Genomic DNA, 22,487 nt, shown 5'->3' on the forward strand with positions numbered 1-22,487 from the left:
ATTGTAAACCCATCTAACAATGTGCCTGTCAGGGTTAGTGCTAACATGTGTACAGTACCAATTAGGATGCTTGACCCATAGAAGGTGCCCAAGAAATGACACAAAGCAAGTGCTCATTAAAATCAATTAATAATAAGACATGGTAAAAGTTCACCTCAAGAAACTTAAAACCCAATCCTGTATTGTACTAATAGAAAATAATTTTCATTACAAAACAACTTGTCACCCCAGATGTAGTATTTTTTTTTAACTGTAATTTCTAATGCCAAGTTGGGGAATCAAGAAACTACTTTATATGGAACAGTAATCCTTGGGCTACCTGTCCAATACCCTCTCAAGTTCAACATACGTTACAAGAGGTAAGAAGCTATGTTTCTTTCACCTACCACAGAACAAGCACAAAGCATATATTTGCTGTGTGAATAAATAAAATACTAGTTTATTGTAGTTTGGTCAGCAAAAATTTTCTTTCTGGCTAACTGAAGACCTATGGGGAACCAAGAAGTAATTAATTACCCTACTTTCGTTTTTAAAGGTAAAAATAAAAAGCTATTAAGCCTGAGAATTTCAGTCTGTCATGAGGGAAGTACGATGTTTATGGGTTTTAGGTCTAGTGGATGTAGAGTTTGGGTTATTCATTGTTTCTTCCTACTTTGGCAGTAGGAAGAATGTATTCTTATGGTTTTTCCCTTTCCTCCTTCACTCAAAGATGAGACGAAAGTGATGGAAGTGGTTATTGACTTTCATCTTAAACTGGTGCTATTTATGTCACCGTTCTTTCGTAAAGCTTTGATTGTAAATTTCAATGAAATGTGAATCAAATGAGGGAATACATGATGTATCTCTGCAGTAATTAGTGGGTTAGAGATTTGACAATTACCCAGCTAATCTGATCAACAAAGACAGCCAAATTGGGTAGTTTAAGTCTCAAAGTGGATTTATTTGGCCTAGTCAATCCAAATTGACTATGCACATTAATTACATTAACAACACAGCTGCCAACATTCTCCTCACTGTAGGATACATGGAAAGAGCTAAAAAATTGGAGATGATGAAGGACACTGAAAAGAAACAAATGGTAGCAAGTAACCAAATAAGATGGAGTTGGGAGAAGCAAAAAAGAAACTCCAGGATATAACTGTAACCTGGAAAAAAAAAGAAAAAGAGCCAAGGCTATAATTTTTTTTTTTCAAAGACAACAAACATTTAATAATACAAAAAAGGAGAGAAGCAGTGAGAGATGCTGGTGTAATCCTATGGAAAATATATCAACATATCACCTTCTGTGTAAATAGATTAATGATGATCAAAAACTCGGACTTCCTTGGCTTTCAGTGATTTAAACAATACTCTTTTATTTACCTGCAATATTTGAACTCAAATACATTCAAGTCCTTTACTTCAATCTTTATAGTTGCTGGAACTAAATGTAGCTAACTGTCAGGAGTGGGGAAATCTACAAAATTAAATTGCTTCCTAAAATAAAATCATAGGTGAAAAATTCAAGGGTGTTGCCATCAACCTACCAAGTTAGATAATACAAATTTAAAGGAATACTGTATAGTTTATCGATATTAAAGATATTCAAAGAAAAGAAGAACCAGTTTGGCTTAAGATCAATTTTTCTTGTATTAAGTGTTTAGCTGAGGAAATCCAGAAGGAGGAAGTTATGACTGCTTAGAATATCAACAGACAGCATTCATTTCTCTTGCTTACACCATCGTCTACCCCCAGCCCCCAACATTCCACATGTCATGGCTACTTAGACTTTAAATGTATGCTTTTATTTCATCAGAGATTCATCACACTGAAATATATGAGTATCTGCAAAAATTAGAATTAAATTGAATGCAATCATCTTCATTTAAAATAAATTTTTTCCACTGGAAAAGGAAACTACCATTGCAAGGCTGCTTTTTGTCTCTGCTCCTATAACAGTTGATCAGTGGCAAGAGATGATTCCCACCCTTGGCACCACAAACCCACAAGTTACTCATTCTCTTTCAGAATTATTATGGGAGCCAAATACTGGCCCATTTTTGTTTTGTGATCTGGTCTGGAAAAACAACTTCCTACATGCCTACAGCAATTACAACTGTGTCATTAATTCTGGGGGCTCATTAATGAACAATAGTTCTTGTCTTCAATATTTCTTGTTACCAGAATATTTCCCTTGGCCAAACAAAGCTGACAGGAAGATATCAGGATTTAAGAACCTACAAACTGACATTTTAGGTAGTATCATGTATTGTCCAGATTAGGATTATTTTTCTGGCTGTTTTGAAAACATCTAGGTACCTTTCAATTATTTCTTTCCATAGAGGGGTTAAGCAGATTTTCTAGAGCAGCAGTGTCTGTCTGATAGAACTTTCTCTGAGGATGGAAACGTTCTGTACTTATATTGTCCAATATATGTAGCAAGCACTAATCACTTGTAACTATTGAGCACTTGAATGTCGCCAGCGCAACTGAAGAAATTATTCTGACATTTTATATAATTGCAATTAGTTTAAATTTAGGTAGGTACAGAGTTGGGAAGAGAGTGAAGGAGCAAGAGGCATAAAGTAAGAAAGAACCAAAAGAATTCAGTAAGCAAGAGAAAAAAAATTAAAGTCATATTCTTTAAAAATGAAAATTAATGCAAAAACCCACGATGAACAGATATTAAAACTTAAAATACATACAAAGTCAGTATTGCAGATTTTTTTTTTTCTTTTGCCTCTGGCTGCACATGGGCCTAACATAGCACTGATCCTGTTTTTATTTAAAATTCTGTTATTTCATTTATCATGGGGTTTTTGTAGAACATTTGATTCTTGAAGTCTTGCATTAAAGTTTATCTTGGTTATTGAGTTTTTTGATACCCCCTTAAAATCTGTGTGGGGCCTAGTGCTCCCCTTATTTCACCCTAGTTCCAGGTCCACGTGACAGGCAAGCCCAAACTGGAAGATACCTGACACAATCAAATTGCAAATGGCTGGATGGTCTTCTTGATAAACGTTATTAAATCTGGGGGCTCAACATCAGTCTCTGCTTTTGACAGGTTAAGTATTCATTCATCGGTGGGGTGTTTATTCACCCTTGGTAAGGAAGGGACCAAGGCATTGTTGTCCATGTATGGCTATAGACCTTCTCTGACAACATGGCTCCTCCATTTAGGAGCTCTGGACAGGAAAGGGGGTGCTCAGGACACAGGCTGGCTAAACTCCACTTGTAAGAGATCCTTTCCACCTGACTATTCAGTGCTTTTTCTGCAATAGATGCTCCTTGGTCCTCATTACAGTGTGGTTTTAAAAAATGCTCACGTGTTATGTATATGGGGTGAAGGGCTACCGCTTGACTTAGGACAAGTCTCTGAAGAGGGAGACAGCTGGTGAATGATCTGAAAACATTCAAAGAAGCTAGGGGAGGGTGGCTGGTACTGAGCATTTGGGTGGGATCAATGGTATCTACTGTAAACACTTACACGTTCTATCTATCTCGTGTGTACTGGTAACACGTTCTTATACTGGCCTGGTCCAAGAGTCACTGACTGCTCTGTGTATCCACACAGTCCATGTTAAGAGCAGACATTCTAAAGCTAACGAAACAGGGACACCTGGGTGGCTCGCTGGTTAAGTGTCTGCCTTCAGCCCAGGTCGTGACCCCGGGGTCCCGGGATCGAGTCCCACATCGGGCTCCCTGCATGGAGCCTGCTTCTCCCTCTGCCTGAGTCTCTGACTCTCTGTGTGTCTCTCATGAATAAATAAATAAAATCTTTAGAAAAAAAAAGCTAACAAAACAAAACAGGCTGTATTCATTCATTCGACACATATTTAATGAGCATATACTACTTATTGGTCACTTTTCTAGGTGCTGAGGAAGCAGTATTGAACAAAGAAATAGAGTTCTCGTTCTCTTAGAGCTTAAATTAAATAGGAACAAATTATTAAACAAATTATTACTCATTATAATAAAATCCTTAAAAATGCAGCAGGAAAGAAGATAGGTCCTCACTGATAAGAAGATGGTATCTAAGTAGAAATGGAAAAAAGTCTAGGCAGCCAAGCACGCAGACATCCAAGGAATGAGCATTTTGAGCAGCAGAAGCCTGGAGGGCAAATGCCCTGCAGCGAAAGCCTGTGCTCGAGAAACTGCAAGAGGTCGGTGTGTCTGGAGCTGAGTGACTGGGGCGGGCGTGGGGGGGTGGGGGTAGGAGGGATGATAAGAAATACAATTAGAGAGATAGTGCAGGGCCAGGTTAGGGCTCCTTGGCCAGTGCAAGGATTTATGTTTTACTCTGATACAGGACACCACTGGAGGGTTGACACAGGAGCAAGACACTATCTGATTCATATTTGCAAGGAATTGTTTTGGCTGTTGTGTGAAAAACAGACTTGAAAGGATATGAGGGTGATGGTTTCCATCATGTCACCATTTAATTTCTCAGGCTGTTCCCTGAAATAGAAACCTGGTGGGTCAGGCAAATGACAACAGACAGTGGCAAATGTACCCAGGCACTCGCTCCACTGTGCTGCAGACCAGCACCACGGGGTGTGAGGCCCGGCAAGCAGAATGAAGCTACCGGCCCCAAATGTGTTCTTTTTACTGGTCATCATAAATGGATCAAAGCCGGCTCAGAGGCAGCTTCCATTCCCCTGGTGTGGACAGCAGTAGACATTCTTGGTCCTGCCCCAGGGATTTGTCACAACATAGACTGGAGGTGACCATTGAGGGTCAATTGTCAAACATCAGATTAGTTTACTGTGTGATGATGTCACGTTAAGCGGATCTAAAGAGCAGTTAAGGCCAGTAACCCGAAGGCCTTATGAGGACATGTGTGTTCTAGAGCACAGGAGAAAAAGCACAGACAGTCGGGAGCTGGCCTTGATCAGTGAAGATTTTAGGGGTTCCACTGTGTTGTGCATGTCAATACATTCCCTTCAGAGTGAAGGCCAAATTTTATCTCTCTCTTTACCGCTAAGAAAGACCCGAGTGCTTGGTAGGATTCGGGGTTTTAGAGGCAGCAGAGATCACACTTTGGAACAATGCTTAAATCTTTTATCAGTTGGGTCAAAAATGAGAGGAGTTTCTGCAGCACTTTTGACTTCAGTATAAGTAACCTTGATGCCAGAGTCGTTCTAAGCTGCAAATCCCGTAGTATTAGAGGTTCCACGGTAAATAAGAACACAGAGCAGGTTCTCAGTCAAGTCTTGAATGGAGAATTGCTGTGAAAACCCTAGTGTCGAGATCAAGACCACACTACCGTAGTAGAGTTCTCTTCATGGAAAGCAGCTCCTGGCATCTTCCTTGGCTCCAGAAAAGACCAAAGGCCTGACCATTGACATCAGCTGACCGCATGACTGGAGCTCTCCCTCATGAACTTGATAACACAAGTTCTATTGTCTGGTAGGTAGAGCAACGATTCACTCAACAGCTGGACCTGTCCATTATGGAGAGGCAGGGTTGCTGCTACATAATGCGGAAGCAAGACATATTTTAAACTTGGGGAATCCACTGCAGGAATTTTTTTCTTTTTTTTTAGCCAGACCCTGGATTAACTTCAAATGCTCGGTTACAGCAACCGCAGCCTCTTAAGGGCATAGCAGTTAAGACTGGAGGTCAGAGAACTTCACCAGCAAGCCACCTAGCCTCAGAGAGCTGGTCACCAAGAAGGAAGGATATTTGGAATGAGTGATAGGAGAGGATGATGAGTCACTCATGGCTTTGGCAATTGCAATAGCAAGAGCCTGTTCTACTAATCTCTGCTTTTCAATTGTTTCCTTGGAAATTATGACCACTCATGATGTGTAAGTATCCAGGACAGGATGGAATGAGTTCATACGGATCTGAGTGGTGCAGCTGATGCGCCATAACAGACGCTGCCAGGGTGCCACCAAAATCCAGCCTGGCCTCGTTCACTGTTGCAGTACATGGCTCACTCTGCTTCTGGGTAGTTTTGTGTCTAGAGTCCTGAAACCGTGATTCTCTTTGGAGAATTGCCCTTGGCTTCGCAGACAGCTTTACCTGCATGTGAAGAGAGTCACCAAGTGTCTAGAAGTTTCTCTCTCTCTCTAGGAGACCCTGAGCTAGTGAATGGCTGATATGGGAAGATGAAGGTCCTGTTTCCATAGCTCAAGTGGGAACAACTTTCAGCTCATTTTACACTGCAGGGTCCCCTTGCAGGATCAGGAAAACTTATTCTTGACTTCCTCCTCTTCCCTGTCCTGCTTTTCCCATTCCTTTGATGGCTTCTCCTAAGCTTCTATGGCTTCTCCATAGTAAAATATTGCAAAACAAAACAAAACAAAACAAAACAAAAATCCCATTTTAGGATCTGTTTCTGTGCAATCTGACCTAAGACAGATTTCTATTACACTGACATGGAAAATTTAAGTAGGATATTTGAGTCTGGAATTCGCAGCATAAATCTGGATTAGAAATCTCTTTTTGAGACTAGTTGGCATACTGATTCCATATAATCGTGAGGCTAGATGAGATCACCTAAGGAGTGAGTGTATTCAGAGGAAAAGCCCCAGGATATAAAGTTTCAGGTTTTCTTAATCTTCTACTACTATCTTTACCAATTCAATGAAATTTAAAGCCACGCTCATTTACTCAGCTTTGGTCTCAGGATAGACCCTGACTCAGGCTCTGCTGCAGTTCTCTAATTAGTCTACCTCATTTCTAGTCGTTTCCTAATCATACATCCCACTTTCCCTATCAAACTTACCCTCTAAAGGTCTATAGTCTGAGGTTATGACTGATTTATGGGTCCCCTGCATGAGCAAACCAAGATGGATCTCTCAATAAGTCAGAACATTAAACACCTGTTCAGAGATGCAAATGCTTGGCTCAGGTTCAGCTGAAAGAATTCCCAATATATTTTCCATTTAGGGAACACTTTCCCCTTGACCTTGCTGGAGAATATGTTGGACTACTGGAAAGGCAAATCTGGCAAAATATGGAGAGATAAAGATTCACACAGGTAAAATCACAGTACGTATTTGATCAAGAGAAAAGATCGATTTAAAATGCTATGACTTACGTAATGGTTTGTACACAGTATATCCATAAAACAGTGTTTGTTGAATAAATTGTATTGACTCTGCCATGCATCTTCATTTACTGCAGAATAAACTAGGGCACATGGGCAAGAAAAGATGGAGCTTTAGGAATATTATTTCATACACCATATACCATCTTCACCTAAGTTTATATCTGATATTTCTCGGTAAAGACCAACAGAATAATTTCGATGAACCTTTGTCAAGTAAAAGGAGTCTAGGGAATTGAAGAGAAAGTGATGGAAACTATCTGAAATATTTTGCTAAGGTGATGGCTTTTGAGTTTCTTTTCATAAGTAGATTAGATTTTGTGAGCTGCTTCCCACATAGACCAAAAAGCCTAAAAGTGTTTTATTTAAAAGAAAATTCTAGATGTTGATTTGAATTGAAAGTACAAGGCTTTCTTTCCTTTTGACAGTTTGCTTTTGAAAAATTTTCCCTGTGAAATACATAATATGCTGTTGCTAGTTGAATATAATGATTCCTCACCCTAGAAGATATAAAAGAAAGGCCAAATTTGGCTAATTTACATCTTGAGGAACCTATTGGGAGCCATATATGTGTTAAAAAGCAGTAACCAGCATTAATATCAAAAGCAGCTTTTCAAAAAACAAACAAAAAAAGTAAGTGTGGATAAATGAATGCTGCTGTGTTCACACTGAAGATATTTTGAAAATCTCACATACATTATTTTAAACCTATGTAGTTTCTCTGTAGCTTTTGCATCAACTTTAACATATCCAATGCACACAAATCCTATTCGAGTAAGAAAAAAAGCAAGAGTCACAGGTCTGTCTTGTATGTCCATGTCTTAAATTTATATCCCTTTAAACACACTTTCTTGGCAGTTGATCAAGTCACACCCATTCTTTGAGGCCCTGTGTATATGCCATTCTTCTAAGCAATCATCTCTGATGCTATCCTCTCCTCACCAAATACAGGTGACCATTCTCTCAACTCCCTTCCATCTTTACCTTTTTAGCCAGTGTAGAAGGGGTTCCCATGACCACACTCAGTTTCAGTGATTTCCTAGGAAGCTACAGGACTGAGCTTATGGTCATAACCATGGTCATAATACAAAGCAAAATCAGGGAAAAAAAGAAAAGGCACATGGGGTGAGGTCCAGAGGAAATCAGGAGCAAAATTCCAAATTTACTCCCAGTGGAATCACACAGGATACATTTAAATCCTGCAGCAGTAACTTGTGACAACAGATGTGAAGTACTATCTAGCTACCAGGGGAATTCATTAGAAATTCGGTGCCCAAAGTCTTCACTGGAAGCTCATCATGTGGGTAACCCATTGCTTAGCATATGCCCAATTTCCAGACTTTCATAAGGAAGGCAAGTATTTTGGATAAACCAGATTTTTTTTTTCACAGTTCAGGCACAGTGAACTATTCTTATAATTTAGGATTATATAGTCATTTCTGAAATCCCAAGTTCCCAGATGCCAGCCAGGAGCAAACCTGGCCAGCAGGCCTTTCTCAGATAAGAGTCTCAGGCTTGCTCTGTTAACTATTTTTGCACAGGGAGTTATCAGTTCTACTTTATTAATTTATATGTTTGTATTCATATATAAGTGGGATCTCAACTCCATCACTGTAGGCTCACTGAGTACCTGGGAGTCCTCATTTCCAGTACAGAGTATGGGAGTACTAATGGGAGGCATTTCACAAATATTGATGATTAGAAAGGTCTGCTGGTTCAGTAGAGAACTGCAAGAAACAGGAAGGAAAGCAGACTCAGTAGTGTGGTGGACAGTTCTGCTAGCCCACCGGGGATGGAATCCTCTGTAGCATCTGGGACTTTCCTGTATCAAAGGATTGGGGATGACACAAACTTGTTAAAAATTAAGAAAGATGCCCACCATGAGTAATACTCCTCCTGACCTAAGATAATTTATTATTGTTAAATATATATATGTATATGCATGTACACACTTTTTAAAAAAAAGATTTTATTTATTTGAGAGAGAGAGTGAGAGAGAGAGCAAGAGGAGGGAGAGTCAGAGGGAAGAGCAGACTCCCACTGAAGGGGGAGCCCTATGTGGGGTCCAATCCTGGGACCCCAGGATCATGACAGAAGCTTAACGGAATGAGCCACTCAGGTGCCCCTACACACCCTTTTTTTGGAAATGGAAATGTACAGTATTTTTTCAATAAAATTATGTCAGAACACTATTTTACTATGTTTTTTTTTCTGTTAAAGATTTTATTTATGTATTTATTCATGAGAGACACAAAGAGGCAGAGACACAGACAGAGCGAGAAGCAGGCTCCATGCAGGGAGCCCGACGTGAGACTCGATCCCAGGCCCCCGGGATCATGACCTGAACCAAAGGCTCAACCACTGAGCCCCCAGGCACCCCTATTTTACTATGTTCTAACATCTTACTCAATCCTGTCCAGTCTATTATTTATTCTTACCACACTCAAAACACAATGCATATATTGTAACTCATGTCTCAAATTCACTTGTTTACAAAAAAGATTTACAGAGAACCTATTTGGTGCCGTTGACTGAGATAGAAATAATTAAGAGTCCCATAATAAGTATAGCTGATACTTGCACAGAGCCAGGCAGTGTTCTAAGCACCACTCCAAGAGCTAGATGCTATTATATATTCTTCTTTTACAGCTAAAATATTAAGGAAGTTAAATAACCCTCCTAAGCAGTTCCTTTGGAATCCATGCTCTTAATTACTCTGTTCAGTTGATTATCACCCCCTTGAAAAGCTCAGTCTTTTTTTTTTTTGACATAAAAATTATTTTGATAAAATGAGAGGAAAAACATCCTTGCTCTGCTTTAATATTTTTTTTTTCTCCACCACTTTAAAAGTTACAGGGCTCAAGTATTGCTAGTTTTTGCCATTTCACACTTGGTAAGTTGTTTGGCCATAATGCAAAGTTTATCACTTAATAATTTGTGAAAAAGTAGTGAGGACTCAACAATGTATTTAGAATTTGTGACTGTCATTCTGAACATGGACAAAAAGGAAAGTTATATTGGCTTAAAAAATAAACATGCACAGAGCAATCTTTTTTATCTCTACGGGTGTCTGATAGTTGAGTTTTTGCTCTGGTGCAATTAGACTATTTATGAAGAGAGCCTTTCATTTCCCTCAATATAATGCATTTTTGTCATTAATCGTCTCCCACACAGCGATGCAATTAATACATATTAGAGCCGGGACGAATTCACAGAAGGGAAACTACACTCCTGACTTTTTTTTATTTCTCAAAGAAAACGTTAAAAGGTTCAAAGTTATAAACAAGCTGCATTACGTCAGATGCAAACAGCAGCTCGGGAATGCACGATGACCCTACCTCTGGATCATGAGACGACATTTGGCAGGACAAAGGATTGGCCAGTATGTTGACAAGGTTCCAGGTCACCGTGAACATTCCAGTTCAGAGAGATGCTGGTGTTGTGCAGCTGCAGCCAAGGCTCTTCACAAGGTGACCAAGAGGACAGACATTTGAAAGGTACTATTCTAACCGACGGCTGCTTATGGGAGCCGTCAGGGGACTAACACGGTCACCCTCAAGTCGCAGAGGAGACAGCTGTGTCTCAGGGAGGCTAAGGGAATGTTTCATGGTCACACACATGTAAGAAAGAAGTGACAGCACAGCAACAGACACCCAGATCCTCTTTTTTCTTCAGAATTAGTAGCAGCCCACACTGGCTCTCAGACGGCTGGGAAGGTCCTCAGATCTGGATGGAGCTATAGATGTTCAGTCCCACGTCTTGTCCCCAGCATCGTTGCCTGGACTGTTGCCTGTTGTTCTGGACTATCCTTCTAAGGATGCTTGTATGGTGCACAGCATCATAACACAGCTGTGGTCTCGCAGGGCAACAGACACGCATACGTGCTCTTACTGAACATGCGAGAGTTCCCGAAGTGTAGGGTTGCACCCCTGTGAGCAGCCGAGTGTGTCTGCAGGAGTCACCTGACCATCTTGGCATTGACTCCTAAGAACTGGCCTCGGGAAACGAGCTGCAGAAAATGCTGACCCTTTGGCCATGGCTATTTTTCAAGGAGTAATGAAGTTCTTTTTTTCTGAAAATAAAACACTTCCCTAAATTGGAAGTGGATTTGGGTACCGTGGTGCCTAGACTTGACAACTATTTGGGGGGCTGGCTCTCCTGAAATAAAATAATATAAAATTCACATACACAAAATTAAGCTCAGGGCTGTGGGGGGTCCTGGCAAGTGGGTGGCCCTGTAGGGCAAGTCCTATTCACGGTAAATCCATCTCTGTCTGAATTATGTTTTTGGAAATCATAATTTTCCAGTTTGATAAATGGCTCTAAATGACTTCTCACTCCCCAAACACAAAGTCTGTACATTGCATTGTATCTCATTTTAGAGAATAGCCCTTAATTTTTTGTTTTCTAGGCAAAAAAAAAAAAAAAAAAAAATCCAGAGTTTCCCTGCCATGCCATAATCTTTTCAATACTCTGCTGTTTTGCTTAGATTTATAGATAGTCCAGGAAGTATTTTGTTTTTTCATCCATTGACTCTATAAAACAAATAAGACTAAACTAATGTCTTATTTATAAAACTCATCCTGGTGAATATGAGCATAGATGAGCCCAAACCTGTAGAAAAACTGAATTCATGGAAATTGTACCATGAATGTTGATACAGTTTCAAGTTGGGTGTGTGACAGCTCCATGATCCTTGAAATAAGAGGGGGAAAAAAAAAAAACATACTTTGCCCAACACTCTGAAAGTAACAAATTGTCTTTTGCACAAAATACTGACAAGGAAAAATAACTACTTTAGTTGTGTGATATCGTGTCTTTTTATCACAGTTAAAACCATTAACAAGTCATATTTGAAAAAAAAAACAAGTGATATTTGTGTACTGCTCACAGATAACAATTAGAGGTTAAACATTGTAAGCTTTTTACTTGAACTCATAAAATATGAAAATCAATAAACAAATAAATATAGTTTACCTACTTTTGAAATATTACTTGATCGACTTGCTGATCGCCCTGGGGATTTGTCATTCTGAAAAATAAAATTAGAGACATTGATTATAAATATAGCAATAGTCTTTACTGCAGAGACTAGAAAGCACAGCGCAGGTCAACGTGTAAATGCTAGTCAACTGATAGATACACAAATTGCCAAAAAAATTTTAAAAAAAGATACACAAATTGCTTACACAATGGCTTTTGTCTCACCAAATTTTATTTCTCTAGTACATATCATTGTCCTTGTGAAAATGTTTCAATGAGCATGAGGGTATATATATCAGGCTAGGAGTATTTATTACCAGGAAATGCTCACTTCTCTAGAAAAATAAATGTGGTTCCTTTGAAATGAATTACAAAATGGATTTAAGTCCATTATTTCCTCTTTCGCTTTTGCTGCCAGGAAATTCTGAGTAAATTCTGTTTCTAGTGTCAGTAATTACTGTATACCAGGTACATGGTGCATACACCTAACTCCTGCTCTTTTAAAATACTTGTTATTCGTCTTTGATGTTCATTTGCTTCTAAAATATAAAGACATTTTTAAATTTAAAACACTCCGTTGTTTAAATCAAAAACATTCAACAATGATTTTAACACCTAAAACTTAAAAATACGTTTTAAAAAAATTGTACCCTTAGTCCTGGTCCCTTTAAAGGATTTCCAATTTAGTAGAAAAGCATGAAAAATAAAAAGCTTAGGAACTGCTAGTTTTTTTTTTTTTTTAAAGCCATACAACTTTAAGGTAGAAAGAGACCTTCAAGAGTGGAGCCCCCTCTTCAAAGCCCAGAGGCAGTCTTTTCCCAGCAGTGGCAGTGCTCATGCCCAAGCCGGGGCCACCTGAGGCCTCCTGTCTGGTCCAGTCTGGTTATTCCTTCTACTTGGCCGATTATCTGCTAGTGAATAATTGAGTCACAAATCCAAATGTATGCGAATCATGCATTTTACACGTACCAAGAGAATCACGGTAGACCTTTCCTTCTGCAGAGAAAATTTTGAAAGAACCTGGTCTAGAAACCAAAAGTTTGTGAAGAGTCTGAATTGATGCTTTAGGAGTCTTTTTAAGAATTTTCTGAGCATCTGGACTCAGCGCCCAAGTAGACCTGCGTAGACAACCCCAGTGCATCTTGACACGGGTCATTTTTGAGAACTAAGCTGATCTAACAACCTGCAGGTCTGAAACTGCCCCACGATGACGGCTCCAGAAGGTTCCAGAAACACAGTGATGACAGGATATGGCAAATGTTATTGTGGAGACACAGTAGCTGCATTTACTGCAAATTGTCACCGTGTCATGCACAGGCTTGCAGATATTTCAGCAGAACAGTATTTTTTCCCTTACGTGTGACATCCATCTCATACGACCACTGATGTCACTGTGGAGCGTGTTATTACAGACCAAGATGAGTCACAGCGACACGATTAGTTACACCTCCTAACAGGCCCGTGATCCAGCTGGAGATTAATGAACATGCTGCCAGCAGACATTTTGCCTTGATTAGCTTCCTCTGGTGATGGAGAGAAGGACTTTTCTCCTGACATCTCAACTCCTCTTCTAGAGACCAGAAAACAAAACCAATCCATCTTCCCCGCTGAGTGAAATTTGGGATTTTGACACACTATTGTGTGAGCAGAGGTAAATAAGTCACATAGTGTAATAGGCTGGGGGCAATTTTGTTGTGGTGGTTGTTCCATTGTGTATTCTATATTTACGTGGTATTTAAAAACACAATTAAGGAACTAGAATTGAAAGGTGTTTCAGCGAGAACCCAGAAGTGCTATACAAATTGAATATGGCATCAGATTACTGAATTTTTCAAACCAAATAGGACTTTGTGGCATTTTCAGATAAAAACCAGGAGGGTCAGGTTCCCTCCACAATTGTGAGTTCAGCAGGAGGTTCTCATGAGCAGATAATTCCCATTCTCTTCATGAGCAACGTCCCATCTAATGGGGAGAAGGCATTTTCTTCTTAGTACTTCAGGAGATCTTTTAACCTGAAATCCCGTGGTTCTATTTTCTCCTACTACAAGACCAGGCATTGCAAGAAATAAAGGAACGAAGGCAAAGCTTACTTTTTTTTTTTTTTTTGCCATGGCTGAGTTCCCTGTTGCTTCTATTCCGGTTAACAGAGGGGACGGAGGGTACACACCATTGCTGTGCTGGCCTGACTTGCAACTTGCCCTTTGGTAATGCACTGGCTCTGGCAAGAGCACACTGTTAGACAATCCAGGGCTTTCCTCACTGTGACACAAAGGAGGTGACATCTTGGGGGTGGTTGGGAGACTCAAATGAGCTGTACATGAAGACATTTTATAGTTTGCACGGTTATAACATTCCCATTAGTATTCACAGGGAGCGGGAGCACCCAAGAAGCACCCTCAAAAATCAGGCCGATCATCACAGGCTACTAGACTCATCATTTAAGCATAAACATCCTAGTTTCTCTGTCCTGTAATTCTGTCTCTATTGTGGAGAAGGCGCCGGCATTTTAAATTTAAGAATGAAAAAAATCAAATTTCTCTCTACCCAAGGGGGTTAAGGAAGTTTGGCCTGCCCTGCTCTTTGAAGCAAAGCACCAGAAACACTTTTCTCTTGGAAAACTTCCAAAGCAATCTGTCGAATTTGCTACTAATTAATTGGGTGCTTGTCCCGTTACTATTGCAATGACATATTCTTCTTTGTAGATTAGTCAAATATGGTTGTCATACCTCGTTATGGTCAGTTTAAATTCTTTACCTTCCATTAAATAGACGCTGTCTTAGAATCTAACATAAGTTACTGGTACCCAAACTGTGGTGACCCCGTAGGTCACGAAAAGTTGGAACCAACGAGAGTTTCAGACAAGTTTGCATGAAAAGTATGGGCTCATCACACAGTAAAGTTGAGCAGCTATCTCAGTAGATTGATTTTAGAAGTTCATTCACAGTATGAAGATGGACAGACTTCTAATATCATAAGTGCTTTTTAATATTTTAAAGAAGTTTCTAATTTTTGTTTGATATAAATGTATCTGATAGTTTTGTTTTGAGATTATTATTTGTATAATAATAGTTGTTTTTAGAATATGATCTTACAAAACATGGTTGGATTTTTATTACCAGAGAGGAAAAATGATTATCAAATGAGAAAATCATTACTAAATTGTTTTAACATATTTTTAATGTTCTAATCTAAGGAAAACGACATAGTTCCTTTTAAACGCAATGCTCTGTGTCAAAGAATATACAATATGGCTGGACGTGTGTGTATCTACACATGAATACTCTGTATATTATATCATTGATCAGAAGAGGGCAGTAAGGAAATTTGAAGGAGATTTTTTATGTAAACTAAAGGAAAATAACTATTCCTGAGTGAAGAAACCAGAAAAAGATCCACACACTTCACTGATAAAATGCTATTCTTTAGTTATTTTCCTTGACCACCCTCATCGCCCCCCCCTCCCAGTCCAGGGTAAAAGTCAAGAATATTTGAAAGAAGAAAAAGAAATGAGGCAGTTTTGAAGAATTCTAAGCAGAAAATGGAATTATTTTTGCTAAGGTAATTAAAAGATGTAAGAAGAAAAGTCTTTGAAAGCAATGTGGCTTATAAACAAACAAAACACAGAGAAACTGAATACTGCAATAAGACTTGATTAATAGATATGTAAAAGAAATTCATGTCCACTAAATGAAAAGTGCTGTTTTTAACTCAATGAAACGTTTAAAATTGACTTACCCTCAAATAATACCTTAACAAAAAACTTCAAGTAGAGATTTTTCTTTTGCTATTGAGACAGTAAAATTAGAAATAGAAACTTGAAATGTGATTAATAAATTTAATCACCACTAATTAACACATTTTTAGATAATGCTTGGTTCAACGAAATGAAAACTGTCTGAAAAATTATAGTCAGAAATTCTTAAAAATGTTATACTAAGACCTATAGGGAACACTGCAAAAGCTATATCCTGACAAAAATTTGTAACTGTAAATGTTTTCATTGTTAAAGAAAACAGTAATGAAGCGCAATAAAAGAATAGAGTAAGAAGATAATAAAATATAAAAGCTGAAACTCATTAAATGGAAATAAATAAGAAGAATAAAGAAATATTTTCTTACAGCAGGAAAATAGATGAATTTCTAGTAAGACTTATTAAGGAAAACAAAAAGCAGAAATAGATAAGACGAGAAAGGATAAATAACCAAAGACACAGAAAAAATTAGAAAAATTATAATAGAATGCTACATATAATACCATTGCAACAAATCTGAAAACCTAGAAAAAATGAATCATATCCTAGCAAAGCAAAAGTTCTCAGAATTTATTGAAGAAGAGGAAAACTTCAATAGATACACTAAATAACAAGAGAGTATATAAGTAAATGGAAGTCTGTATATCCTAAAAAGAATAAGGGCATGATGATTTCACAAGTGAGTTTCACCTTACTTTTAAGAACGCAGAGTTTCAATTTTTTTTACGTTATTCTCGACCACAGAAACATACAGTCCCCTAATTCATGTTATTAATCTTGCACAGATGGAGCTTCAAATGTGTTAAGTCAGTACCCAAGAAGAAGGAAAGAAGGAAAAGAAAAGTATGCTTGAGTCTTACTTGGATGCAAAAATTCTTTAAACATATTAGCATGTATCTAAAGAGTAGCATGTAACTTTGACACATGAGTGGTGTATACAGAAAATACACAAGGAATACAATAAACAGGATTTATTACAGATAATTTCTTATTACGAAATCTGGAAACATTTCATTAGATTAATACATTGAAAGAGACAAACATTATGATCTTAGATGCTGAAAAAATATCTGACCAACCTCTGCAGTCTTATTACTATGCAAGCTTTAAGTAAAATAAGAATTGGAGGAAACCTCTTAAAGTGATAAAGACAATATTTTAAAATCAATGCCCTCAATTTTTCTACATGGTAAAATACAAGAACTATGTTAAAGATGTTCTGCTACGGATGTTTGCTTTTGTTAGTATTCAACTATCCTAGAGTTCCTAACAAATATAAAGACAATAAAAGTATTTGGTGGGAGAGAATATTGAAAAGAAGGAACAAAACAATCTTTTCTTACTGATACTATAGAAATTCCAAGTGTATTCAGTTAAACAAGAAACTACTACAATTAATGAGACTTTAAAAAAATTTGAGTTAACGTATAGTGCAATACTGGTTTCTGGAGTAGAAATCAGTGATTCATCACTTCCAATACCCAGTACTCATCACAAGTAGCGTCTTTACTACAATGGCTAGAAACAGGGTAATTACACAATGGCAGATTCTACTCAATTTCCTAAAATGCATCATCCCTTCTTCTGTATGAACAGAATGGTAGCTGGGTATACATCTTTCCAGTCACATTCTATCTCCCAATATGCCTTTCAATCACAGGTTGCCTTAATTAAATTCCCTCCAGGGAGGTGTGAACAGAGCTCACAACTGTTAGTTTCCTGTCTGTACCATAAATCTAAAATTTCTTCCATGCTACTTTTCTATTGCTTGGTGCTAAGATGGTGACTCTCAGAGCAAGCCAGGAAGCCACATTATTAAAGACAGCAGAGCTGAGTCTTCCTGAGTCCCTGAATGATCACATGGTGAGGAGCCCTCTTCCAACTTAGAACATACATTCTAAATTGTCATGGAAGATAAATAAACTTGTATTTCTTTGGAGCCCTCACATTTTTGGATTTATTTATTGTGACAGTTTAGTGTATCCTAATGGAAATATTGCAAGATCAAAAGCTTTTTCCCTTCTAGCAATAAATAACCAGAAATGTAATAATAAAAACAAAAATCATAAAATACTTAAGAATAAACTTAACAAAGAAATCATAAAATCTTATTAAAATATAAATTATAGAATCTTATTGAGGAGAGCATGATCTGAACAAATGAAGGCACCGCTTGACCACAAATTGGCATTTAAATAGAATGTAGTTCCAATTAATCTCCAATGGGGTTTATTTCTTCCTTTGTGACGCAGAAAGGAGAGAGATAAAATTAATTTAAGGAACATATATAGAAAAAGAAATGCCTGAGAATAGCCAAGAAAATAATGAAAAAAGGAGATCTCCTTCTACCAGGCTTAGCCCATATTAAAAGTCACTGATTAAGTTGACATGGCATTGGCACAAGAATCAGACAAAAGGCCAGTGAAATCCAGAACAGAAAATCCAGACACATAAAATAATTTCACATATAGTAAAATTGGTATTTCAAGTCAATATTGAAAAGAAAGTTGACATAATAAATACTTCTCACAACTATCTACATGGAAGAAAAAAATCAAACTCATACTAAATGGCATATACAATCATAGACTCCAGAGGGAAAAAAGTCTTGAATGTAAACAATAAAAAAATACTTGAAATAAGCCTAAATTATAAATTCAATGTTGGGGTAGGGAAAGTCTATATAACTAATATGAGAACCAGCAGCTGTGATATTTGATTATATTATGTCTGGAAAAAAATTGAAGTGAATAAACAAACAATAAAGTTGTAAAAAAGCACAACATAGAAGATTGATAAAGTTCAATTTCTGTAATATGCAAAGAGTTCTTGTCCATTCATGAAAGATGCAACAGAGGAAATCCAATAGAAAAAAAATAAGTAAAAGATAGGGATAGAAATTCACAAAAAGAGACTACAGATTGTTAATAAACATGATAAAATGCTTAAAAATCACAAACTGTCAGAAAAAATGCTAATTAAAGTAAAAACAACGCATTGCTTTACACCCATCATGCTGGAAAGATTGAAAAGAGTGATAGCCCTCTGTTGCTGGTGGGGATAAGAAGAAAGAGTACTCTCAAAAATTGCCAGTAGAAGTGTGCATTTTTGCACTATTATTTAAAAAAAAAACATCTGGCAACATCTGTTAAAATTAAAAATATCACTTTATGCACTAATCTGCCATCTGGGAATCTATCCCAGAAAAATAAAAGCACTGGTTCATAAGAATATGAGAATTAGGACACTTATTACAGCACCCTTCTTAACTGAAAAAAAAAAAAATCCCACAAAAGTCTTGACAGTAAAGATGTGCCAGTTGTTAGGCTGGTGTTCTCAAAGCTTTCAATCCACTCTCCTAATTTGCACTCTGAGGCCGGGGCTCTGCAAACCACATTTCTGTTTGGTCCCCCAGCTCCCTCGGCAGCTCCATTCAGAGGGGGAACCAACGAGGCCAAGCAGAAGGCTGGCGAAGGACAATGGCATCTGCTCCTTGTGCGAAGATCATCCTAGAAACGCTTCTCCCCCAGGAAGCCGCAGTGCCTCCTGCAGCGGTTGCTGAGTACATGACACGGTGTTTCTACCAACCCCACACACAGACTCCACCTGTCGTAGACACCAGCACCAGCCTGCTGGCTCCTTCCTTCCTTAGGAGCAGGAGTTTCAATTCTGTGGGTCTCTTTCTCAAGCTTTAAATAATTCCAGTTTCTTTTCTTTGTTCGCCCAGACAAGGCAACAGATCTTTACAAAAGTCTGATTTCTCTAGGTTGAAACAAAAGCCCGATTTCTCCCTCTTGACTAATGGGGTAAACAATACTCATCAATAGAGAAATGATGACATACGTTACAGTACGGCCACATTTTGGAACATTGTGCAGTTATGAAATAGAAGAGATTAGCTCTCTGCCATTTGACCAAAGAGGTTTTCACACAAGGAGACTGAGTGCAGGAGAGTAAAACGAGAAGTGGTATCATGTGATTGTTTGAAAAATATATAAGGACAGAACTTCTATGAGCGTCTATGTGTGCACATAGTCATGTGTAGACGTGTATTTGTGTGTGTCTCTATGAGCACAGAAAGAGTCATGGAAGGATACTCGCGACTGTGTTAACATGAGTTTCTTGGGGGGAGAGAAAGGGGGAAGGAGGAGAGTCCAGTGAAAGAGGAGAAATGAGACAAGGGGGAAAAAGAGTCCTTAGAAAGAAAAAGAGCATCTTGGATCCCCGTTTATGTAAAATTATATATGGATGTGATGTGCACACAGAAATTATAATGCAAATGTGAAGTTATAGCTCTACACATTGGTAAGTGATAATATCCATGATCATTTAGGTGAAAAAAAAAAGAGTTAAAGAATAATGTGTAGAGAAGAATGTGTAAAGAATAATATCTAGATATATTTGTGCATCTACATTTATATTTTTGACTGAGCAAGAATATGCTCATCCAATATTGGCTAATACCACACCATCTATTCACAGAGATTACCTTCAGTCCCTCGGGTTGGTAGGATCACAGGAAGCAGAGAGGCCTATGGGGATAGTCTAGCTTTTTCTTTAAACATCTTTGGGTGTTATAGTTTTACTTGTTTTTCATAGTTTTTAAAAATAAAATATCACATTAAGGGGATCCCTGGGTGGCGCAGCAGTTTAGCGCCTGCCTTTGGTCCAGGGCATGATCCTGGAGACCCGGGATCAAGTCCCACATCGGGCTCCCTGCCTGAAGCCTGCTTCTCCCTCTGCCTGTGTCTCTGCCTGCCTCTCTCTCTCTCTCTCTCTCTCTCTCTCTCTCTCTGTGTGTGTGTGTTTCTCATGAATAAATAAATAAAATCTTAAAATAAAATAAAATATCACATTAAGAAAATTAAAGAAACAAAAATGGTAAAGTTGGTCTTACTCATCAAAGATTACATATCATAAAGGGAGAAAGGCGTGTGTGTGTGGGTGTGTGTGTGATCAAAAGGGCTGCAAGGAAAGTATGTTTATATTCCCCAAGACAGTACAGTATATGGAACCTAAAGGTACCAAATTAATTATTGAGTCAAGTAGGATTGGTGAGAATAAAAACTCCCAGGATGTGTGGTTATGACATTTGGATTAGAGCTTCATTGCTAACCATGTGACCATAAGAAGATCATCTGTGTTCTCCGGCCTTGGCTTGCTGAATTTGCAAAATAGGCATAAGAATACGTGAATGGGTGGTCACCTTTTCAAAACTAGTAGAAGCAAATAAAATACACTTTGAAAAATCTTGTCCCTAATCTACTGTAAGACGTCATACAAATATAACTAGAACTAGTAGGATTATGAAGCCTGGATTTGCTGGAATTATAGGAAGGTTAGTGAAAAGGACATTTATAGGTCAGCAGTCACATTTCTTTACTTATTGATTTATCAAGATTTTATTTATTTATTTAATATTTTATTTAAATTCAATTTGCCAACATATAGTATAACACTCAGTGCTCATCCCATCAAGTGAGATTTGATTTATTTATTCGTGAGAGACACAGAGAGGCAGAGACACAGGCAGAGGGAGAAGCAGGCTCCCTGGGGGGAGCCTGATGCGAGACTCGAACCCAGGACCTCAAGGTCACTCCCTGAGCCGAAGGCAGACACTCAACTACTGAGCCCCCCAGGTGCCCCAGCAGTCACATTTATTATTAAATTTTGCACTATACAGAATTTACTGAAAATACTCTTAATTTCCTTAAAAATAAACATATTCCCAAATACCAAATTTAATGGAAAAACTTACTGATCATGCTAAGTATCATACTAAATAAGAGCCTTAAACTTATTCAGACAGTCCAAACAATGGTACTGGCTAGTAAATGAAGAGTATAAAAATCATGTGATGAAACCCTCCCAACCCTCCCTAAAAAAGTCATGCAAAAACACCCTCTTAGTGTGCACACTTCCAAAAGAAAGAGCCTCTGTGGATGACTGACGGGTCATTCTGAACAAGTTAGCAACTTTAATTCCTAGACACTCCAGGGCTGCAAATGTTTCAAATGGAGGAGTCTTATTTGGAGGGAAAGAAAAATAATACAGTAAAATAATCATTGGCTCAACGCCAGAGCAGCAGAGACAAGGCCCCGAGGGCTTCGTCTACACATCTTCGCAGGCACGAAAGGACAGACGGGGCACCGGCTGCCTGCTAACCTGGAGGAGGAGGGGTTTTGGTCTAGTGGCTTGTTTGGAAAGCTGATTCCTGCTAGGTTGGTTGGTTGGTTTTTACAGTAAATAGAGAAAGGTCAGCCCAAGCTTTCGTGTACAACATTTGACTCTTTATCAGAGTGAAATACGAGCACTTTTACTGGTTCTCACAATTCTGTTCTCTGTGACTATGTTCACATTAAAAACAGGAAGCTCACCACACCCCTAGTATTCTAAGAATATACACATAATTTACAAAACTTCTTGTATTCTTTGTTGATGCATGTATAAGATTCTTTTTGGTTCATATGCTTTCTATCACAGTACTCTTAATTAATATTTTCAAAAAAATCTATCGCCAGTCTCCTTTTAAGTCTTTTTTTTTTTTTTTTTTTTTGCAAGATAGTATATACAAAGTCCCATGCCTTATTAATTCACTGGCTGCTTTTCTCATAAATGCTACACGTTTCCCCCGATTTTTGGTCTTTTTTGTGTCTTGGAATCTCAGAGTAGTAAAGACTTCATATGTTCATTTGAGTTCCAGATGTTCTAGTCGC

The 22,487-nt window shown here is 38.2% G+C and overlaps 1 protein-coding gene across 1 annotated transcript in view; it reads right to left on the reverse strand.

The window, feature by feature from the left end:
• The window catches only part of MARCHF1 (membrane associated ring-CH-type finger 1), a 798,496-nt gene that overhangs the window by 138,334 nt on the left and 637,675 nt on the right, over positions 1-22,487 (reverse strand). Inside the window, exon 4 of the mRNA XM_038559139.1 lies at positions 12,018-12,068. Coding sequence (XP_038415067.1) covers positions 12,018-12,068 — 51 coding nt within the window. The remainder of the gene's footprint in view (positions 1-12,017; positions 12,069-22,487) is intronic.

The sequence above is a fragment of the Canis lupus genome, chromosome 15, assembly GCF_011100685.1.
Source record: "Canis lupus familiaris isolate Mischka breed German Shepherd chromosome 15, alternate assembly UU_Cfam_GSD_1.0, whole genome shotgun sequence".
Classification (NCBI taxonomy): Eukaryota; Metazoa; Chordata; class Mammalia; order Carnivora; family Canidae; genus Canis; species Canis lupus.